General features: G+C 47.0%; 1 protein-coding gene across 1 annotated transcript in view; it reads left to right on the forward strand.

Moving 5' to 3' along the window:
• TECTA (tectorin alpha) overlaps positions 1-15,630 on the forward strand; it is a 71,286-nt gene that overhangs the window by 26,251 nt on the left and 29,405 nt on the right. Inside the window, exons 6-9 of the mRNA XM_060268588.2 lie at positions 11-584; positions 3,607-4,199; positions 7,892-8,465; positions 13,221-13,831. Coding sequence (XP_060124571.2) covers positions 11-584; positions 3,607-4,199; positions 7,892-8,465; positions 13,221-13,831 — 2,352 coding nt within the window. The remainder of the gene's footprint in view (positions 1-10; positions 585-3,606; positions 4,200-7,891; positions 8,466-13,220; positions 13,832-15,630) is intronic.

Here is a 15,630-nt window from a genome sequence, read left to right on the forward strand (position 1 = left end):
CATCCTGCAGATAGACGACTTGGTTATGTCTCTACCCGTTTTCCTGGAACTGGGGGCCATAAAAATCTACCAGAGTGGTTTGTCGACAGCAGTAGAAACTGACTTTGGACTCTTAGTGACCTACGATGGAGACCATTATGCTGCTATTTCTGTCCCAGGCTCCTACATCAATGCCACATGTGGTCTCTGTGGGAACTACAACAAGAACCCCGAGGACGATGTGCTGCGCTCGGATGGGAAAATGGCCACATCGGTGCTCGATCTGGGGGAAAGCTGGCGTGTCTATCACCCCGAATGGAAGTGCTCCCCAGGCTGCTTAGACAACTGCAGCCTTTGCGATGCAGCAACCGAGTCCCTCTACTTTGGCCCGGAGCACTGTGGCTTTATCAACAAAACTGGAGGTCCTCTCTGGGAATGTGGCGCCATCGTTGACCCTACAGCTTTTGTCCACAGCTGTGTTTACGACCTGTGTAGCATCCGAGATAACGGCACCGGAGGGCTCTGCCAAGCGATTCAGGCTTATGCCTTGGTTTGCCAAGCCCTTGGGATCCCCATCGGAGAGTGGAGAGCACAGACAGGATGCGGTAAGTGGACATACAATGGAGATTCAGAAAGATGCAAACTTCCAGGAGCAAACAAGATGGGAACAGGGGCTGTTCTTGGACTACAACTCCCATCACCCCAAGGAATGGGTAGATTTGTTGATTTCCATTTCTCTCAGTTTCTCGTTCTCCCAATCTTCAGCTTTGTTCTCCACATCTCCTCATCAATTTGTGATTTATTTATTTATTTATTTATTTATTTATTTGTAAAAAGATGAAGAAGCGGGGGCACTGTTGCAAAACAAGGATCGTCTCCGACTAAGTCCTACTCATCACAGACCCACTGAAATTAATGGACCTAAGCTAGTCATGTCCATTAACATCGATGAGTACATTGGGTACAAACCCACATTTAATAACATAAGAACATTGGACAAGCCATGCTAGATCGGGCCAATGTCCCATTTATTCTACCTTCTTGTTCTCAAGGTGACCAATCCAGGGTTTCCCAAACTTGGGTCTCCAGCTGTTTTTGGACTACGATTCCCATCATCCCTGACCACTGGTCCTGCTACCTAGGAATGATGGGAGTTGTAGTCCAAAAACAGCTGGAGACCCAAGTTTGCAGAACCCTAGACTGACCAGATGCTTGTGGGAAGCCTGCAAGGGGGACATGAGTGAAACAGCACTCTGCCCACCTACGACCCCAAGTTAATTCAAAGGCAGAAAGCCTCCAGCAGTGAAGGCAGGTAGATAGCTATTGTTAGTCATCTTCTCCATGAATTTATCTAATCCTTTTGTAAAGCCCACAAAGCTCGTGGCCATCACTGCCTCCTGTGGGAGTGAGTTCCACAGATTTCACTCTACACTTCTTTGTCCCCAATCAGCATTGCTGTGTTTTTGGAGAAAAGCTAACAGGTTGGCAAGAGAGTTGGAGCTCCCGGCATTCTCCAGCATGCTGGTTAACGCCGAACTGATCTAGTGCCCTCGATGCACATTTTGATTTCTTCACTTAAGACATTTCCATATTGCTTCGTTATTCACCCTTCCAAGCAGCACACATCGTAACAACCTTTGCTCAACAAGGCTCTTAACCACGTACACAGGAAAAGGAGAGGCGAGGACAGAGCAAGTGGCTGTGCCTCGGAGCAGTTGCTTGTACCCAGGCTTGAGGGTGATGACTGTAAGGCTAACTTTCGCTGATTCCCTTTCTGAGTAGAGCTGTGGTTTCAGCAGCCTTCAAGAAACGTCTGTGGGAGCACTGGGAGGAAAGAAAGAAAGAACCTCTCCAACCAAATACTGAATGAGCTGAACACAGAAGAGCCAAGAGGGGCTGGGATTCAAGTCAGCATTGTTGCCATGAAAGCTGATTCAGCCCTCTCGCTGCTTACAATCCAAGGAAAGACAAAGGGACACTTGAAGTAACTAAGGAGCAGCGGGCAAAGGACAAGCAGAAGCGAAACCACTCTAGTTTGCTCTTTGCTCCCTGGATGGAATTCAATGCTGGGTCGGTGGAAGGAATTTAAGTGCCCCCGTTGAATTTGAGTGAGAGACGTGGCAGGATTTACAGCTGACATTTGGGGCTTGGATAAATTGGGGGCATCCTTACTAGCTTGCCTCTCTCTCTCTCTCTTGCTCTCGTTTGTCACCTGCATCATTCAGCCGACTTCATCTTGATTTGCACCTGCCCAACTCAGAAAAGGAAAAGGAACTGCGAACATAGGAAGCTGCCTCATACTGAGTCAGACCATTGATGCATCTAGCTAAATATTGCCTGCACTGACTGGCAGCAGCTCTCCAGGGTTTCAGGCAGGGTCTACTCTGAGTTGGACTAGCACTGATACATGTCTCAGGTATAACCATCTGCTGGTTTAAGAGAGCCCTACTAAAGCAGATGCCTTCCAGATGTGATGGTGATTAATGTCATTTATGAATCGCTTCCCATGAGCCATTCCAAAGTGATCGACAATATAATCAGTAGGCACAGTATAATCATAGAACCATAGAATTGCAGAGTTGGAAGGGACTCCAAAGGTCATCCAGTCCAACCTGCTGCACGAATAACACAGCTTTCACATTTTAAAAAAACAGTTAGAAACAATGATAAAACACATGGCTTTTTTTTTTCAGCCAGAGCTCACTGGAACTCAGTTCCAGCATCTCTCAGCCGGATGCCTTTGCCCTTCTAAGAGAACAAGGGAGGCATTCACGGTGCATTCCGGCACCTTTTTTTCTAGAAAAATAGCACTAATTAAAACACAATTAAATATGTAAACACAGTTCAAGACAACATCAGCAGCAGCAAATGATTTCAAATCCCATGCAGGTACAAACTGGGAATATAGTTCTTTACTTGGAAGACTTGCTGAATGGGGTACTCCTTCACCAGGCACCAGAAAGGCAATATAGGACTACTTGTGTGGCAAGGAGTTCCAAAGGCTGCCACACTGTAGGCCCAGTTTTGACATAATGCAGAACGAGACTCCTAACCGGATGCAATGATCGGTTGCGTAAGTAAGGGATGAGACCATCTGTTTTGGACTACAGCTCCCATCAGCCCCAGACAGCACAAGCGCAGAAGCTATCATGGAGGATAAAGCTAGGAATGGCTACCGGCCATAAAGGTTATGTTCCATCTCTACTGTCAGAGGCAGTGAGCCTCTGAATGCCAGTCGCTGGGACTCACAAGTGGGGATAGTAGTGGTGTGCTCAGGTTCTTCTTGTGGGCTTTGCATTTGGTTGGCCACTGTGAGAACAGGATACTGGACTAGATGGGTCATTGGCCCCTGATCCAGCAGGGCTCTTGTTATGTTCTTAAGCTGAATGACAGCCTGTGTGGTGTAGTGGTTAGAGTGTTGGGCTACGACCTGGGAAACCAGGGTTCCAATCCCCACTCAGCCATGAAGCTCACCAGGCCAGTCACTCACTCTCCACCTAACCTACCTTGCAGGATCGTTGTGTGAAAGAAGAGGAACCATGTATGCTCCTTGGAGAAAAAGGTGGGCTATGAATGCAATAAATGAACTGGCTAAATCAATAAATGCCCCTTGTCTGCTTCTTCCAGCTGCTGCGGTGCAGTGTCCAGAGTCCAGCCACTACTCTGTGTGTACCAGCAGCTGCCCGGCCACCTGCTCAGACCTCACTGCCCCCTTGACCTGCACCTCCCCTTGCACCGAGGGCTGTGACTGCAACGAGGGCTACGTCCTCAGCACAGACCTGTGCGTCCCAGTCCACCAGTGCGGCTGCGATGTGGACGGCCAGTACCACGCCATCGGAGAGTCGTTCTGGGCCTCAGTGGACTGCACGGTGCAGTGTTGGTGCGAGGACGGAGGGGAGGTCACCTGCTTCAACTCCTCCTGCCAAGAAGGAGAGGTTTGTGCCGTGGAAAACGGCTACCAGGGCTGCTACCCCAAGAGGGAGACATTGTGTCTGGTCTCCCAGGATCAGGTACTGCACACCTTTGACGGCGTCACATTCGCTTACCCCCCAGACAATTCCTACACGCTGCTCAAAACCTGCCCAGACAGACCCAGCTTTCTGGAAGTGGACATCAGCAAAAAGAAACCGGAATCAAGTCCTGACTGGCTTCGGAGCCTCATCATCCATATCGCCAGCCAGGAAGTCAAGATTGGAGGCATAGACAACTCTGAAATCAAGGTACTGGCTTGTGTCAAACAGCATGCTCAGTAAATTCTGTTGGTGAAAGGTCATCCGGTGAACTTCAGAGCTGAGTGGGGATTTGAACCCTGATCTCCCAGGGTCCTACTCTGAGTCCCCCTGTCCTCCACTTGTGTGCCCCCTAAATAAGTCTGGGGGTTTTCCCGCCTCCCATCTTTAAGTCCCTGATCTTGGTGACTTAAAGGGGAAGCATGGGGAGATGTGGGGAAAAAAACTTTGCTGGTCTCTTCCTTGTTCACTTTTAAGCCTTAGAGTAAGCACAATGGATTTTGACAGGTAGGCAGCTGTGCCCACTTATCAAATGTGGCCTGCAAGGCTGACCCTGATAAGGATTGGGCCCACGGAGCCAAAAAGTTTCCCCACTCTTGGCCTGGACAGATCCACAGCCTGACATAGTAGAGCAAAGAGTTCTGGTGGAACTGAATGTAACATTCATTGTGTACTGCAAATATGTGATTGTTTGCTAATATCCACTCAGATGCTGAGCCAGTGGTTAAAATGCAGGTCTTCTAAGCCAGCAAAACAATGCTTAGCAATAATAACAAGTGCGTTCATACTGAACGTGTGTCATCTGCCCCCCTGTCCTGGCTGCCTGATGAATACAAGGGTTGGTTCTTTTCTTAATCCTGCCAAGACAAAGGATCAACTGTGATAGGAAATGCAGAGTGCCTCATTAGCTACACCCGCCGCTGACATTCTCCCCCAGATACGCATTTTATCAGGCAGTGTTAACACTAATGACGGAAGACACAAAATGAGTTTACATGAGTGATCAAACAACCTCAGCTTGACGCTGTGCTGCTCACAGTTAAAATAATTGTGTGTCTCTTAAAAAGACAGATATATAGAGAAGGAGGGAGGGTGGGAAGGAGATGATGTTATCTGCATGAGCGAAATTTACATGCAGTTTTAAATATATATAAATAGCAGAAAGTTTAGGCAACTTTGACTATGGTTAACATTTGAGTTACAGTCACCGCTCGGGCTGCATACTTTTCAGGGTGCGAATGGCCCCCCGAAACGGATTGAGTACGCAACCCGAGGTACCACTGTATATAGATAAATAGAAAATGGTATGAGATGCAGAAGAAAATGTTGTTAGTGGGCTCCATGGAGGGGAGGAGGGAGAATTCAGATAATTCAATATTTAACTATTGTATTCTATGTTTGAATGTCAAATCAGATAGATAGATAGGTGATAGATAGATACAATTTAGGCAACTTCAGTTAGGACTGTAGGAAGAGAGTGGGGAGCCCCCTAACTATGGAATTCACTTCCACATGAAGCAGCAGCAGCGGCCACCAACCTGGATGGCTTTGAAAGATTATAGGACAAATTCATGAAGGATAAAGGCTGTCAGTGGCTACTAGTCACAATGGCTCTGCTCTGCCTCCACAGTTGAAAGCAGCAATGTTTCTGAATACCAGTTAATGGAAACTACAGGAGAAGGGGTAGAACTTATCCAAGTTTGTAGGCATAACTGCCTCCTGCGGGAGCAAATTTCATAGTTTAACCATGTGCCATAAGTTCTGAACCTTCTAACACTCAACATCACTGGATGTTCCCAGGTTTTAGTAGCCTAAGAAACAGAGACAAACATTTCTCCACACAATCCTATTCACCTCTATCATGTCCCTGCCCTAGACTCACCTTTTTTCCAAACTAAAAAGCCCAAAACCTTGTAACTTTTCCTCCTAGGGGAGTTCCTGTATCCCCTTGACCATTCTGACTGCCCTTTTCTAAACTTTTTCCAGCTGTACAATCCTTTTTGAGGTGAGCTGACGAGAACTGTATATACAATATCCCAAGTTGTGGTTACACCATAGAGATATTATGAGTTTTAGTTTCAACGTCGTCCCTAAATTTTGCAGGCTTCCAAAGCCCTGCAGAAACCTGGTAGACCTTGTGGACTGAGATAGGAGCAAGATGGATTTACCTGCCTGTCCCAGTCAGCAGTGCCTCTGCTCCACTGGCTTGAACACTGGGAAACTCCTCTCCACATCCTAGGCTCATGCACACAGGCAACACTGCCACCTGGTGGAAGGATGTGTGCTTTAGCAGGCGTTCGCGCTGGACAATTTATTTAAAACAGTTTTCAGCACAAACAGCACCTTCGAACCTGTCTCATACGATTTGCTTGCATGTATGAGCACTGCTAATGTGTGATAGGAAGCAGAGGAGAGACATTATAAAAAACAAATTCACCTTTTCGTCAATCTGATGGTGATATTTTGTGATGACATTTTGCTGTAAAAACTGATTTTGCAAACCCGTGCTTAGTAGTCAGGCTCCATCCCTGCTTCATTCCACCCCCCACCACCCCCCTGTTCATTCCAACAAATGCATGTTTACACACTGGATGTCTGCATCTGCAGATCAATGTGTCTCAAACACACCTCTGTCAGATCAAGCGTCTCTGACCTGCATACTGTGATCACCTCAGATTTGTTTGTTTTAAAATATCAGGGGTGCAAGTGCCTAGAATGGTTTGCTCTGCAACAACCACAGGAGCAAATCACTTCCCAAAAATTAGATGCAGGGGTCAGCAAACTTTTTCAGCCGGGGGCCGTCCACTGTCCCTCAGACCTTGTGGGGGGCCGGACTATTATTTTTTGGGGGACATTAATGAATTCCTATGCCCCACAAATAACCCAGGAATGCATTTTAAATAAAAGGACACATTCTACTCATGTAAAAACATGCTGATTCCTGGATCGTCCACAGGGTGGATTTAGAAGGTGATCGGGCCGGATCCAGCCCCCAGGCCTTAGTTTGCCTACCCATCAATTAGAGAGTTGGACGGATCATTTGAAGAACTTCTTGTGATTTCTTTGTGTCAAAGAGTCCTTACAGATCACCGTATTACTGCATCAATCCCTCATCTTTGGGACTAGGCCATTTCAAGGGCAGTCCATATAGCTACTAGCCATGATGGCTATAAGAAACCTCCATGTTCAAAGGTAGTCTACCACTCAGCAAAACCAGTGGTCAATTGGCTAGCATTGTCATTCAGCTACCCACATCCCAAACCTACTGCTGAACCCCAGAGCCCCTTAGAAGAAGAGAATAGCTTGGGCAGACGCAGCCAGCCCTGTTCTTCCTTGCCCAAGGACTTTCCAATGCACTTATCAACAGTTTTGAAGAGAATAAAGGGAGGGAAAGGCCAGGAATCAGTTTCACATAGCCGAGAGGCTTAAATACAGGAGTAGGGATGTCGATGGAACATGGGGACACAAGAAGATACCTTACACTGAGTTAGACCATTGGTTCATCTAGTGCAGTATCGCCTGCTCTGACTGGCAGCAGCTCTCCAGGGTTTCAGGCAGGAGTCCTCTCTCAGCCCTACCTGGACATGTCAAGGATTGAACCTGGGTTCCTCCGCATGCAAAGGGGTTCTCTGCTACTGAGCCACAGCAGAAAACCCAATTCTGTTTGCTCCAAATGGGTGCTAAAGAGCAGTTTTCCCCAGAGGAAAGCAGCAGAATAAGAGGAAATGTGGATAAGCCTTTGTTAGCTCCGCCTGTCCTTGGCTCTGGCGCCACCTACTGTTGGCCTCCCTGCTTTTCACCCTCCCGTTCCCAATGGACACTAGGCACCACTGGCTCATCTCATCAACTTTCCTCTTCATTCATTCATTCGTTCTCTTCCCCTCCCCCCACTCTTTTTGCAGGTGAATGGATATGAAATGGAGCTTCCATATTTCCATCCTTCCAGCCAACTGGAAATCTACCGCAGCAAAAACGGGACCGTGGTTGAGTCCGAAGGGCTCATACATATCCTGTACATGGACTCTGGCATGCTGGAGATACGCCTCTCAACGATCTATTTCAACTGCACCGGGGGCCTCTGTGGCTTTTTCAACGGGAACAGCAGCGATGAATTCTGCTTCCCTAACAGGAAGTGCACGGACAACCTGGCAGTTTTTCTGGACAGCTGGACAACCTTCAATGAGATTTGCAACGGGGAGTGCGGCGACCTTCTCAAGGCCTGCAACAATGATTCGGAGCTCCTGAAGGACTACCGGAGCCGATCGAAATGTGGCATCATCAACGATCCCACCAACAGCTCCTTCCTGGAGTGCCACTCAGTGGTGAATGTCTCCGCTTACTATCGGACCTGCCTCTTCCGCTTGTGTCAGAGTGGGGGGAACCAGTCAGAGCTCTGTGACTCAGTAGCCCGTTATGCCAGCGCCTGCAAGAATGCAGAAGTGGATGTCGCTCCTTGGAGAAGCTTTGACTTTTGCCGTAAGTCAGTGTGTGCGCCTTTTTGTCAAAAGTGTGGCCATTTGAGCAGACAAGTCCCTTAAAACCTCGGTTCCATTTTTAAAAAAGTAAATTACTAGTCCTCGTGGATTATTTATTTTATACAGGTTTAGATCCAGAGAGCTCATTACAGGGATCTAAGGAGCTTGCCTTGTGTGCTCAAAGACTTATATGTGGTCTTTTGGGTCCTGCTATTCAATGTGTAGGGACCCAGGTGGCGCTGTGGTTAAACCACAGAGTCTAGGGCTTGCTGATCAGAAGGTCGGCAGTTCGAATCCCTGGGACGGGGTGAGCTCCCGTTGCTTGGTCCCAGCTCCTGCCAACCTAGCAGTTCGAAAGCACGTCAAAATTCAAGTAGATAAATAGGAACCGCTACAGCGGGAAGGTAAACGGCGTTTCCATGTGCTGCTCTGGTTTGCCAGAAGCAGCTTTGTCATGCTGGCCACATGACCTGGAAGCTATACGCCGGCTCCCTCGGCCAATAATGCGAGATGAGCGCGCAACCCCAGAGTCGGTCACGACTGGACCTAATGGTCAGGGGTCCCTTTACCTTTACCTTATTCAATGTGTATCTTTTATCCGCAAGGGCTCAGTGTATTGTATTGTATTTATTTCCCATCATTCACCCTAAGGCCCTCAGGGCAGGTTGCAAAATTAAAAGACAGTATCAAAAACAATTTAAAACAACTTACAATAATAAAAAACAAGGTGTGTCCTCAAAGTATACACCTCAAGTGTCAAAAGCCAGGGGCAGCATTCTCCAGAAGCTGTATAATGAAGGTGCCAGGCACACCTTTCTGGGGAGGGAGTTCTGCAGCTTAGGGGCCACCACAGAGAAGACCCTCTCCTGGGCCGCCACCTCCTGAGCTTCTGAGGGTACCAAGAAGGCTCCCTCTGCCAGTTTCAGCACCCAAGTGAGTTTGTAGAAAAGGAGGGTGGTTTTTCAGATATTTGGGGCCTGAGTAATTTAGGGTTCTAAACAACAATGTTGAGTACCTTGAGTTGGCCTGGAAATGAACTGGCAACCAACTTTAAAAACAGGGTTTATATGAGATGTAGGTGGAACCCCAGCCAGGAATCTGGCTGCTGCATTTTGAACCAACTGGGATTTCCTAGTCGTCATCAAGGATAGCTCCACGTAGAGCACATCATAATAATCCAACTTCGAAGGTAGTATAGTGATCTCTAACAAAAATGGGTTGTAGCTGGAGAACCAGCTGGAGCTTAAAAAAAATAAGGCCCTTCTAGCCACTGAGGCCCCCTGAGCCTCCAGCCACAGTGGAAACCAGGAGCACCCCCACAGAGCAAACCTCCTGCTTTCAGGGGAGTGCAACCCCACCCAGGGAAGGCTGCCTTCCCACCTCCCAGACATGAGAACCTGGGACCCATAACAGGATTCAGGTATCCCACACACATACCTGCAAAATACACGCACACCCCACCCCACCCACCATAATGCATTTCACTAATCTATGTAGATTAAAACAGTGTTGCAAAAACATTACCTTTGTGCCTGGGGTGTTCTCTCTCTCTCTCTCTCTCTCTCTCTCTCTCTCTCTCTCTCTCTCTCTCTCTCTCTCTCTCTCTCGCTGCTTTTTGCCTCTAGATGCACTTTCTTAATTAAGTAATTTTCATAGAATGTGTTCTAGGAGACATCAGGAGTTTTATTGCTCCGTGTTCTTGAATTGCAGTAGGGATCCCGACTTAAGCTGTAACAACAGAGGCTAATTTGAATGAGAGAGATGGTTGTGTGGGGGAGGGGATTTCTTTAGCTATGTTGATATTCTTGCTGACAGTGGTATTATTATCATAATCTAAAGGCAGATGTAGTCAGATCACACTGCAGAAGCTCAAGAAGGCTTAGCCAAGTTGATGCAAACGGAAGGACTTTGCATTGGAGATTTGGCAGGCGATGAGCTTTCACACAAACTCGGAAGTCTGTGAATCTTTTAAGGGGAGCAGTTGGAGATACACTGGCTGCAGTCATACATAATGCTAAACCATGGTTTGTTTTAACTATGCTTTTAAAAAAAAGAAAAGAATCACCCTACGAACATGAAACCAGAGTTTTTAAAAGTCACAGTTCAGGAACTGATTCGCATTGTGATTTGTTGCCAGAATCATGGTTTGTTGCCAGACATGGTTTGTTGCCATGGTTTGGACACTCAGACCACACTTTGGCTAAACAAAAAAAACCAGTTAGCGTTTTGTATAAAACTAGGCCATTGAGTGGCCCTTTACTGAAGCACAAAGTTCTATCCAATGCTAGTCCTACTCAGAGTAGACTCATTGAAGTGAATGGACAGGACTAAGGACCCCTTTAATCATAGTATGTAAATGAGGGTTTCGGAAACCTGGCTTCCCCCCTAGAAACCACCTACATAAAAAGAGCCCTGCTGGATCAGACCAGGTCTCCACCCAGCCCAGCCCCCTCCTTCTCATGGTGGCCGATCAGATGCCTTCAGGAAACCCTAAAGCAGGGCTTAAAGGCAACAGATCTAGTTCATTCCCAACATGTGTGGGTCTGCAGTCCTGATATTCAGCACCCAAGTGGATAAAGCTGAACCAGTAAGAAGGGCCACAGGTTCCTGATAGTTAGACTATGGAACGCACTCGCAGAAGAGGCAGTGATGGCCATGAACTTGGGTGACTTTAAAAGGGGATTGGGCAAATTCACGGAGGAGAAAGGCTATCAATGACTCCTAGTCATGATCCCATGCTCTGCCTCCACGGTCGGAAGGAGTAATGCTTCTCAACACCAGCTGCTGGAAACCTCAGAAGGGGAGAGGGCTCTTGTGCTTGGATCCGGCTGGTGGCTTTCCCACGGGCGCCTGGGTGGCCACTGTGAGAAGAGGATGTTGGGCTAGAGAAGACATTAGCCTGACCCAGCAGGCTCTTCCTGTGTTCTTATGACTATAACTGAAACAAACTTAACAGCATATTGATATGAGGCGGGTGTGTGTGTGTGGAATAACAGGGTAAACAGGAAGGATACTCCATCTAGCCCAAGGCTGTGTAATGTAGCACAATGCTGAGAGGATAATAAACAAGGCAATGCAACACAATGACAATCTGAATGACAATAATTGACAAAGAAACTAATAAAGCAGCTTGAATAAGAATAAAACCATGCAGTAATATTGCAAGGCTTTGCATTGTCTCTTCCCTAATAAAACTCCCTCCAGAGGATTTAGCTGAGAGCATCCTAGGCTATCCCGACTTCCCTCGTGTTTCTAAATTGCTGAACATTACAGCATCAAATTCTAGTGCAAAGGATCAAGGATTCTTCCACCTGAAACACATAAAGCAGGAAGAAAGAAAAGGGAAGCGAATTAGACCTCTTAGTCAAGAGGCATACTGGCTCTGAACATGGCAGTCCCTGTTTAATCTAATAGCCACTGATAGGCAAATGAATGGAGGAGAACACTAACTCCCTTTTAAAGCCTTCTAAACTAGTGGCCATCAGCCCCATCATGGGGCAGTGAGTTCCAAATGTTAAGTATGTCTTGCTTTAAACAAGGGTTTTCTTTTGCCTGTCCTGAATCAGTTTCATTGTATGATCCTGATTATAACCCCCAACCCCACCCAGCCATGGGGGAAACTGTTTCATGGAACCATAGAATTGTAGAGTTGGAAGGGACCCCCTGCAATGCAGGAATCACGCTAAAAGAACGCCATCCAGATTGCCATGGAGAGAGGCTTGTGCGTGCACCTTTCTTGCTTAGTTTGAAAATGGGAATGCACACGACACATCCAGGGCATTTGTACTACAAAGCACTTCACCAAACAATTGCTCAACCCTGATCGCTAGGACTGTATAGAGGAGGGGCTGGGCAGGACTGAGCCCAAAGTGATTGGCCTTAGTTTGGCCTGAAAGCCCATCTCCTTCTGCTCAAAAAAGGAGAGAGGGATGAATAGCTCTGGTCTGGAGCCTGTGATTATAAGCTTCCAGAAAAGCAGAATCATTTTAAACCTCACCCTGATATCTTTGACAGCTGCAGACCAGAGTGTCCTCATCTTGTTGGATTTTTAAGCCTGTGCTGACTTTTTGTTTATGTTTTTCGGGAATTAACCTTGCCTGCATGCATTTCCAGGCTTCTGTTCAAAAGCATAAGGACTGGAATGTAGCTCCCCCCCCCCAATTTAAACAGCAATTTGGGATTCTAAAGACATTGACACCTACACTCAGTACAGAATTTGATTGCAGATGGGTGAAAAACACATGGTCCTGTCTAGATCTGGACTGGACTAAGGGTTTATCCAAACTTACCTTTCCTCTTCTCTTTCCAGGCTCCATGTCTGAAAATTTATCTTAATTTAATTTTTGCCCCAGAGCTTTCCTTGCAAAAACCTGCTCTTTAAAGTTCAATTGGAACAAATGGCAATCTGAAAAAAAACAAAAACCCTTGAATTGATGTTTGCTCCGATTGTGCACCGAGTGGCAGGTTTTCACAGGAAAAGCTCGGGACGGAAACAGAAATGCTCAGAAGAGGAACTTTTAAGCATGGACCTGTGACTTGAAAGAGAGGGACAAAAGACAAGTGTGGGTAAGCCCTTAGGTGTGGAAGCCGGGAAGGTAATTCAGGATTGGAACTAACTCCTATCTCCTGAGTTTTTCATTGCTTTTCCACCCTGAGGCATGCTACAATGTTGAGGCACAGCACGGCAGGACTTCAAGAGAAAGTGGCTAGCTGCCAGCTGAACTTGTGCTTCCCCCCTTTTTTTGTTTTGCTCCAGCTCTCAGCTGCCCGGAGAACAGCCACTTTGAGGAGTGCATGACCTGTTCGGAGTCCTGCGAAAGCCTAGGGATGGGCCCCATCTGCCTGGACACTTGCACGGAAGGCTGCCAATGTGACGATGGCTTTGCCCTCCAGGGCACCCACTGCATTCCCAGGACCGAGTGTGGCTGCAGCTTTGAAGGCCACCAGCTCTCCACCAACCAGTCCTTCTGGATGGACATTGACTGCCAGTATTTCTGCTACTGCAACGGGTCCGACAACAGCGTGCACTGTGAGAACATCCCCTGCAAAGAGGATGAGTACTGCATGGAGGAGAGCGGCCTTTATTACTGCCAGGCTCGCACCGACGCCTCCTGCATCATCTCCGGCTACGGCCATTACTTGACCTTTGATGGGTTTGCTTTCGATTTTCAGAGCAGCTGCCCCCTGGTCCTCTGCACCACCATCTCCCGGCAGAGGTCGGAGAGGTTGGAAACATTCCCCGAGTTTACGGTCACTGCCAAGAATGAGGATCGGGACCCTTCCCTGGCCTTGTGGGTGAAGCAGGTGGAAGTGGAGGTCTTCAGTTACAACATCATCATCCACCGGGCCTACAAGCACACTGTGCTGGTGAGTTAACGCAGCAACACTGAATCAATTTATTACAGTCTGTAGACCAGAATTGAGAAAGTGTGCAATACATACAAATGTCAGAACAAAACAGATGGAAAAGTAGAACATAGAAACCACAACAATCTCAGGTTAGCCCCTGAAGAGGGCCCTTCCAGTTTTAGGTGGTGAGTTTTTCTCTTGTTCTCACTGCTACTGATACAAATTCAGCCACTGTCAGTGATACCTTTGGGTTTTAACTTCCATTAGTTATTGAACTGGGGTCACATTGTACCTGAGAGCCAAGCAGCTCTCCATTTATGATGAGGAGGTGACAAATGCTCCAAGGGGTTGAGGATGTTGGGCAAGGGAGCAGAAAGAGAATAGGTGGATAGAGATGTAAATTCATGGCTAATTCTTCTGGAGACTGAGGGACAGGACCGCCTTTGAGGGACTGGCATCCTTTATCCCAGGCATCCCCAAACTTCGGCCCTCCAGATGTTTTGGACTACAATTCCCATCTCCCCCAACCACTGGTCCTGTTAGCTAGGGATCATGGGAGTTGTAGGCCAAAACATCTGGAGAGCCGTAGTTTGGGGGTGCCTGCTCTATCCTCTAGCAACTCCTGAAAGATGACTGTCAACTCCTGTCCTCCTGTCTCTGAGAAGCAGTAATGCTTGCTTGAAACCACAAGATGTAGGGTGCTCTTGTGCTTGGGTCCTGCTTGCAGGTTTGCCGCAGGCATCTGGCTGGCCACTGTGAAAACAGGATGCTGGACTGGATGGGCCATTGGTCTGATCCCAGCACTAGCAGACCTACATTTATGGGGCCTTGAAGCTTGAACTGTTATGGGGGCCCCTTCGTAACCAGCAATGAGATCTGAGTAGCCACTGCTATCTTCTTCAATGGGGTTGTTCCACAACAATCAGCACATTACACACACACATACTAGAACATCTCATATTTTGATAACAGTTGCTATACTGGATTATATCCCATGTCAAAGTAAATAGAGTGAATCAAAATTTCCTATGGCTTATAGTTTGGGGGATGAATATTAGAGAAATGTTATATACATGCATGATGCATCATAGAATGATGAAGTTGGGTCTACCAGACCCAATTTTCAAAGCCATGTGGATTAAAGTCACTTCTGGAGCCCCTCTGGGATTAGTGGCCCTGGAGCTTAAATTTTATCATTTTCATAGTAAATCTATCCCTGGATCCCATCAACTGGCATTCAGAGGCATACTGCCTCCAACAGTGGAGAAAGAACCTAGTCATCATGCCTAGTAGTCACTGATAGCCTTTATTTCCAGTATATAACTTTGCAGTGACTGCAAACCAGAAGGATCTAGATATGTTTAAGTGTTGTGGAAACCAATAGGGCTTAAATGCACTGTTAAATATTGTTTCCTTTGCATTGGGTTGTCAAGGTTAGCTTCGTGTATTATTATTTTTCCTGCACAGTTGAAGGAGGAAAACACTGTCATGGATGAAACTCTTCTGTCACTGTTTTTACATGTCTGGGCTCAGTCCTCCCGGGAGCAGAATGTTGTTGGCTTGTTCTCTTTTAAATAGCAGAGAATCCACAGAAGTGTTAAACAGGAATCCCAAAGGACTGAAATGAAAATCTGAATTCAACCTCCTTTAGCATTGTGGTGAGGATGAAGTTGGCTATTCAGTGACTCTCAGTCACAGAGTCAGCTGGAAACAGTTGTTTCATGCCTAAGGCAGGAAATACAAATGTTGCCCTGCATGATGGTAAAAAGACAACAGTAAGATAAATATTTGGCAACGTTCTTCCCCCTAACAGCATC

The sequence above is a fragment of the Zootoca vivipara genome, chromosome 14 (assembly GCF_965207765.1).
Source record: "Zootoca vivipara chromosome 14, rZooViv2.hap1.1, whole genome shotgun sequence".
In the NCBI taxonomy this organism is placed as follows: domain Eukaryota; kingdom Metazoa; phylum Chordata; class Lepidosauria; order Squamata; family Lacertidae; genus Zootoca; species Zootoca vivipara.